At 35.2% G+C, this 8,197-nt stretch overlaps 2 protein-coding genes across 2 annotated transcripts; both read right to left on the reverse strand.

Annotated features, from left to right (window-relative positions):
* Positions 2,498-3,664, reverse strand: LOC107616291. The gene has a single exon (XM_016318265.1). It carries the CDS (start codon positions 3,662-3,664, stop codon positions 2,498-2,500), a length of 1,167 nt encoding a protein of 388 aa, XP_016173751.1.
* LOC107616806 (serine decarboxylase 1) lies at positions 3,904-6,985 on the reverse strand. The gene is made up of 5 exons (XM_016318728.2): positions 6,721-6,985; positions 6,411-6,642; positions 6,131-6,324; positions 5,909-6,048; positions 3,904-4,723 (listed from the first exon to the last, which is right to left on the reverse strand). Exons 1-5 carry the CDS (start codon positions 6,926-6,928, stop codon positions 4,097-4,099), a joined length of 1,401 nt encoding a protein of 466 aa, XP_016174214.1. The 5' UTR covers positions 6,929-6,985; the 3' UTR covers positions 3,904-4,096.

An 8,197-nucleotide genomic window follows, 5' to 3' on the forward strand; every position in this document is an offset into this window, starting at 1 on the left:
AAGGGGAGATAAGGTCTCCTTGGTGAATGCCTCTAGAAGGAGTAAATTCATAAAGTTCTTCATCGTTCCATAAAACTCTCATTCTGGCTGTAGAAATGCAATGAGGAATAAGATTAACCATCTGAGAAGGAAAACCAATATTCTTGAGCGTGTCTTCAACAAAGCTCCACTTGAGCCTATTATAAGCATTCTCCAAATCAATTTTGATAGCCATCCACCCTCTCGAACCTTTCTTATTTCTCATTGAATGAATCACCTCTTGAGCAATAATAATATTGTCAGATCTCTGTCTTCCTGGAACAAAGCTACATTGGGTGGGTTGGACAATCTTGTTCACGAGCTTCCACAGTCGATTAGCAATAATCTTGGTAACCACTTTATAATTAACATTACAAAGACTGATGGGGCGCATTTGCCTTAGGCTAGTAACTGGGTCAGATTTAGAAATAAGGGTGATAAGGGTTTCATTAATTTTCCCAACTTTCTCCGGCTCCACGAAAATTTGTTGCACCAAGGAGCACAGATCAGTTCCAACACGATCCCACTGACTTTGATAAAAAACAACTTGGAGGCCATCTCTTCCCGGTGGTTTAAAACTTCCCATATTAAAAATAACTTCCTTAATCTCCATATTAGAAACCATGTTGCCGATCTGGTTGAGCTCTTCACTACTAACGTTAGGGAAGGAATTATTGAGGATGAAAGAAACATCAGGCAGGGAGTCCTTATAAAGATCCACAAAAAAATCCTTAGCTAAGTCTTCTAATAACTTTGGCTCAGTGATCAGATTACCAAAATCATCAATGAGGGAAGTTACTTTATTCCTTCTTCTCCTAACCATGGTTGGGCCATGAAAAAATATAGTGTTTCGGTCGCCAAATTCAATCCACTTGCATCTTGATTTTTGAAACCAAAGTAATTCTTCATGAGTCAGAACCTCCTCATACTCTTCCCAAAGCTAATTCTAAAGGTTCTCCAGAAAATAATTACGATTAACACTAGTAGCCAAACTGGAGGCAATACCTTGAAGCCTTCTCAAGAGAGTTCTTTTTCTCTTGAAAATATCCCCAAAAATATTTGTATTCCAATCTTTTAAAGAATTTTTAAAGCTGACAACACCACTGTTCCAAGAAGAAGAGACATCCCAGGAATTAGAAACCAAATTTGAAAAATCCGGATGCGCCAGCCAAGCCGCGACAAAACGAAAAGGCCTCCGATTTCTATTCTGAAAGGAAGCAGTGTGTAGTTGCAGACAAATAGGAGAGTGATCAGAATTAAAATTGGGCAAATGCCTTAGGATGCCCTCAGGGAACGATAATTTCCACTCCAAATTGTTCAAACCTCTATCCAATCTCTCAACAATGTTACCTCTTCTCCAAGTAAACGGCCAACCCACAAAACCCAGATCAATAAGCCCACAGTCTGAGATACATCTCTGAAAATCAGGACAAGCACTATGAACAATATTAGTAGAGCCTCCCCTTTGTTCATAATCGTGAAGCGTAGCATTAAAATCACCTAGAAGACACCAAGGAATGGTAATGTTACCCGCCAGGGACCGCAAATTACTCCAAAGGATTCTTCTGTTAACGCGATGGGGGCTACCATACACCGCAGATAGGAGCCAGGGGGTCGAGTCACCACCAACAACCTTGAGATGCACCATCTGGCTATTATGATCCAGGACATCAATCTTCCAAGTACCAGAGTCCTAGAGGCACCAGATCCCACCAGATCTGCCATTAGCTTCAACAATGAAAGAGCTATCGAACCCTATATTATTCCTAATCCAAACGCCACGCGACCCATTGATCTGAGGCTCTAACAGAATAATAAAATTATCACTATATTCTTTTCTGAGGTCTCTAATAAGAGAGTGAAAAAATTTATCACCGGCACCCCGACAATTCCAACAGATAACATTCATTATAACAAGCAAAAAAGGATAGGGGAGTCACCAGCGATAACGTTACACCTGGGTATGAGACCCTGACTTTCTATTCTGCTTACCAAGGGATAAATCCCTCTCTTTGATTTTTTTACCACCAAAATCAATCATACTCTCATCTGGGGGCCTATCAAGATCTTTCCCTGGACTCCGCGCAGCCTCTATTTCCATATGAGAGTCAAAGGAGCTTGCATTCATCAGTAGAGGATTATTCCTCACCACAAAACCTTCACAACATGTAGCAACTTGCTTCATAGGAACAAAAGCCTCATTCTGCTCTCTTTGAAGTTTTCACATATACTCCAGCACTATCCCTTCCATATCATTAGTTTCACGAGACTTTTTCGTAGGAGACACTGTGACAATGCTCTTGGAAGCTTCAGGAGAGGAGGAAGGATTCTTGATGAGCATTTTAGGATTAGGCTTTAACCCTTTTTTAAATCCTTGTGGCCCAACTTATTAAAGGGGCCTTTTTACCACTTTGTGGATTTTTACCTGCACCAGCCCGTAAGAGTTTTTTTTGGGTAATTTGACTCTTATTATTCACTATCAAGGCCTTTGCATGGAATTATTGGCCGAAGAATTCATTCCTTCCTCATTCAAAGTAATAAAACGTGAGCCATTAGCATTGGTGGGCATATCTTCATCATATTCTCTTTCTTGATTATTAGGTAGATCTTGACCAATCATGCCTCCAATGTTCCCTTGATTATTCATGCCCTTTTTCCGCCTAAAGTTACGTTTAACTAACATCCATGGCCCAAAATCAGGGAAAATTTGATTCCCTTGATTACCACCGCTAGAATCTTGATTCTTTCCATTTTGGTTCTCAGTCTCGACGGATGGTGGGTCTTCGAAAGCCATAGTGTTCCCTTCCGCGCCGGCTTTCTGGCCCGCCGTCTTTTCCACCGGCTCATCAGTGCACAAATCAGACCTGTGACCATACTTGCCGCAGGAGAAGCAAATTTGGTGCAGTCGTTCATATTCAATATAGAGTTCTGATCCAAGAACCGAGATCCTAAGGACAAGTTTTTTGGCAAGATCAATTTCGACACAAATCCTAGCAAAGCGTCCTCTTGAATGGATTGAGGTTGACCGGTCAGTTTTGAGCATGTGGCCAATAGTAGACCCAACTCTCCATAGAAATTTATGGTTATAGAGCTCAATAGGGAGGTTTGGTATCCGAATCCAGGCAGCAATTTTTCTCACTGCTTTCTCAGATTCTAAGAAAAAAGGTCGCCATCTTTGCACAATGAGATAGTGTCCGGCAATCATCCAAGGTCCTTCCATTAAAGCATGAGAGTAGTCTTCCGCATCTACAAAATGAACAAAAAAATAATCACGATCCATATCAATAACATTAATAGAGCCTTTCTTACCCCAGTCTCTCTTTAAACGCTGTTCCATAAATCCTAAGCCAATTCTTTTTCCCAAAAGCTTGACATAGAGTGCGGATCTCCATGGTTTACACCACTCATCGAACTCTTCCTTCGAAATAGGAATGGTGGGACAAGGATTGAACGGTTCTTCTTCATGGGTGTCTTTATTCGTATCTTGGTACCATCTATTCTCTGGATCCAGAATGTCTTCATTAACCTCTTCCATGTCAACATACTCATCCTCAATGATAGAGCCCGCCACGGTGAGAAGCGAATCCTTATACAAGATTTTGGAAGCTCCCGACTTATTTCCATCACAAGGACCAGTAACTTCCATGTCCTCGCTTGGTTGATTAAGATCAACCTGGCATGCGTTTTCACCTTTTTGGTGCTACGCTGCACCAAGTCTTCTTCTTGCTTAGAAACCCTAGCGGAGCCTTCCTTAGTCTAACTAATTCTTAAAAACTAACTCATAAGACAAGTTAAAGATTTTANGTGACGAAATAATATATATATAAAACACAAAATTTAAAACAATTATAATATATAGCATTTAATATTTATTAAATAAGAATATTCAATAAATACAATACGTTATTATTCATTAAAACAATTTCAAATACGAATAAATTCCAAATAATAAAAAAGAACACCCAAAAAATAAAAAAAAATGATAAAACTTCAATTTTTTTTTATATCCTTGGAAAACCTTTTGATGATATCCGTTAATGACTCTTTCAACTGCACTTTTGATGATAATTTGCTCTTTCTACACATTTTGTTTGATTTGTTGCAGAGCATAGTTGTTGGATTGAATATCCATATTAGCCTTATGCAATGCGCAAGAACAATTTACAGCACCAACATCATCTGCAATGCACAGAGACTTTCTGATCCCATCTTGTTGGAACCAAATGGATCTGTTGTGAACCAATTCAGCAACAAAAGAATCCAACATTTGAATGGTAACATGTTGCATGACAACAACATGTGCGATGTTTCCATTGCAAGCCAAACTCCACCTACTCACAAACTCATCATCAAGAGGCTTCTCAAACACAACCGTGTTACTAAACTCATTCAGCATTGCTCCAATTCCAGCATCTCCCAGTTGATCCTTTAAGTAACGTGCATTCCTTATGCAATTTTCAACTTCATTCTTGATTCCCATTATGCCCTTTTTCTGCAGATTATACCAAAGGAAGATTGGAGCATGGCCACTGCGGCTACCTGTGATTGTTGCATCCCTTGATGCAATGTATCCTATGTCTCTTGATAGGGCATTTATGTAATTTAAACGAGCTATTACAACGCCACAAGGAATTGGGCATCCCAAGAACTTGTGTCCAGAAATTGTTATGCTTCCAATGGGTTTCTTGAATGTTATCTTTGGTCCCTGTGCCATTATTCACCCACAATTTTGTTAACGTATTAGATTCTTAACACTTTTTTTTATACTGTCACAAAAAAAAAATTATAAAAAAAAAAAGTTGGAAAACATATAAAAAATTAGGATAATTCATATGAAGAAATGAAATAAAATTTATTATTATTTGAATGAATTAAATCAAATAAAATTATCTGAATGTTCTCCTTCTATGTTATTAAGTTCGATTTAAGCTATTTCATATAAATCGAATTGAGTATATTCGATTTATGTGAACCTCTAGTTAATCGAAGTGACTAAATTCGATTTACTAGTAGAGTCATGTTAATTAAAAGTTTCAACCCATGATAAATAATCAAATGAAACTGTTTTAATTTACTTCGAATTATCTTAATATTTTACTAATAAATCGAATGTACTCAATTTGATTGATATAGAATAGTTTCAATCAAATTTAATAGCTTCGACTTACATAAAATAGAATGAAACATCTATATAATCTTATTTGTAATATTAGATTCAAGTAATATTAGATTTTATTTCATTTCTTGAATTATCCTAAAAAACACTAGGTGAATAATATAAGTTATTTTTGTAACCATGTCTAATTAAATCTTTTTTCCCTTTTTTTATGCGTCTCTTCTTTTTTTTTTTCTTCAACTGGGTTTTTTTCATAATAATAAACTATCGGACCAATTTCATTAAACTTATTACCAAAATGAATAAGTCATGTAGTATCACCAAAAATATAATGATAATGTGAATTCTATTTTTTTTTAAATGATATCTCGTGTATACAGATTGTGTTATGATACATTATTTAAATTTAAAAATCTTTGTCAAATAACTCATTATTCTTATTTGATATATATTTTATATTCTCAGTTATATTATTATTAATGTTGGGAATTTAATTCAATTCGTGAACTTGAACTAATTAATAAATTTTTGGTAAATTGAATTTGAGCTTAAATATATGTGATTGTTAATAAATATCGAGCTCAATTTTTGTGAGTTAAACTTTAGCTTAATTTGATTTGGCTTAATTTGGTTCATTGTCAATTATCATAATAGTATATGATTCATTGATTGGTGTCACTTACAACAAATAAAATCTAAATTCTTCTAAAAATTATTTTGATTATTGACACAAATAATAGTAAAAAAAAATCTTTTATTAATTTAATTACTCACTCCTGATTTGAGAAAAGGGAGCATGATCCCAAACAGAGCTCCATCACAGTGAATATAGAATCGATCACGACTAAAACCAGTTTCGTGAAGTGTTTTTATTACAAGATCAATATCATCAACAGCTCCTTTCATTGTTGTCCCTGCAATACTTTGTATATATTAATTAATTATGGATATCTAGTAAGTAGCGTAGAAAAGAAGAGGAAAAAAAAGAAAGAATACCTATATTAAGATTGATAATGGCGGGTTTGTGTTTGTTAGCAAGTAGCAAAGCCTTGAGATGATGGCAATCAATCTGACCGGAGATCAAACTTGAAACCTTGATACATTGCATTCTGTACATTCTCGCTATCTTAAATACAGAATAATGGGAATCTTGTGAGGCATATAGAATCCCATCCGGAAATTGTTCTCTCCTATAATAATCAATAATAATAATAATGTTTAGTGTGTTAATTAATAAGTAGTAATAATAATTAAAGAGAGAAGGATGGAGAGAGACCCAAGTAAGAGGCCGTGGAGATTGCCTTCAGTACCACCAGTGGTGACATATCCCCAATATTCATTCTTCTCTATGTCCCACAAATTAGCGAACCAATCAAGCACACTCACCTCGAAACTTGTTGAATTCAGAGTGAAGCTGCTTCCATGAAACGGATCCCCTGCATTGTTAAGATGAAGATGAAGCAACGGAGCCAGAGCCTCGTAGTTGAATTCCTCATTCGTCGGGTACCCTGATACATAGATAAACCATGTCGATGCATGCAATGCAATGCAATTTGCAACTAACGAACCATTAATCAATTACATACCTAGAAAGCGTTGCCTGTGGGGTTGTAGTGAGGCCAAGTAGTGGGTAATTACTTGACCTAAATGAGCTTGTGTGTGGCTGTCGCCATTGATAACAAGCTTCATTATTTGTCGTCCGTTGCCGGCGTTACTGATTGGCGACAACTCCGACGAGGCTGCATGAATAATGGAAGTCACAAGTGGTGTGTCATTGGGCCTTGAATTCTCCATCTCTAATTTCTCTACCTACACGTATACGTGATCGAGCTCGCTTGACCATATTTAAAAATCATGCATTTATGTATATATAGGGAGAAATGGTAGTAGATATACTTCCAAATCAAAAAATTAACATAACTAACTACTTATAACTAAATTATTGGTGCAACGTGGATATAGGCCACATAAATTTAAGTACGAGTAGTTATAATACTCTTTTAGATGTGTCGGTTCCTTTTAAGTTATAACTTCAACGGTTTAAATGTGCAACTTTTTAAATGCCGCTAAGTTACTATTGGTGATAACGCACGTGGTTATTTTGATATGAAATTATTAATTTAAAATTATTTATTATATTTGACTAAATTATTTAACAGTTTATAGCTATTAATTTTATATGAAAACAATATGAATATTCATCTTTGTTATATAATAAATAATGAGTAGTGCTAGGGAGCCAATGGCCTAAGCGTACAATGTGTACAATGGACTAAATCTTTGGTTTATGAATAAAATGAACATCACCTATACTATCCAGAATAACCATCCGGATACCAGGGATAATAAACATCTCATGTTATAAAAAGCTAATTTTGGATTCACCAAGTTTACCTTCCGAATCTGGAACTCTAATACCATGTCCTGAAACCACTCATCCCAAAAATATAACCTAATAGGATAATGTAACACTAATAATCATATCTCTAATACTTTCTAAACCTTCATTGTACACATTGTACGCTTAGGTCATTGGCTCCCTATATTTTCTCATAAATAATTATTTGTAAGTGTTTAATTATCATTTAAATCACTTTTTATTTTTTTAATCAACCACCTTTGTCGATCAGATACACCCTATCCAAGTCATCTATCTATCCATATCTATGAAACTAGAATTAATATATATATTTCCTCAAAGTTGAAATATCAAGAATATACACCATCATAAAAGATAAATAGTCAAATTTATTTTTAAAAGATTACTCATCTTCTAATTAAATTAGTCTTCAAACAATTTTTTTTATAAAATTCGTCTTTTAAATATTTTAAATTAATCATATTAGTCTTTTTATCATTTTTTTTATTGACGGAATTAAAATTTATTAATGTGGCACACACAAAAAAAAAATATTGAGTACCGTCAGATTTTCGACGGTAAAAACCTCGCCAATAATTATTTACCGACAAATTTTTTCATTCACCACTAATTATCGACGAATTTAGCAGAAAATATTAACTTTTAATTGACAAAATTTTAGAATTTGTTACCGTTGTTACCGT

Source organism: Arachis ipaensis, chromosome B09 (genome assembly GCF_000816755.2).
Source record: "Arachis ipaensis cultivar K30076 chromosome B09, Araip1.1, whole genome shotgun sequence".
NCBI lineage: Eukaryota > Viridiplantae > Streptophyta > Magnoliopsida > Fabales > Fabaceae > Arachis > Arachis ipaensis.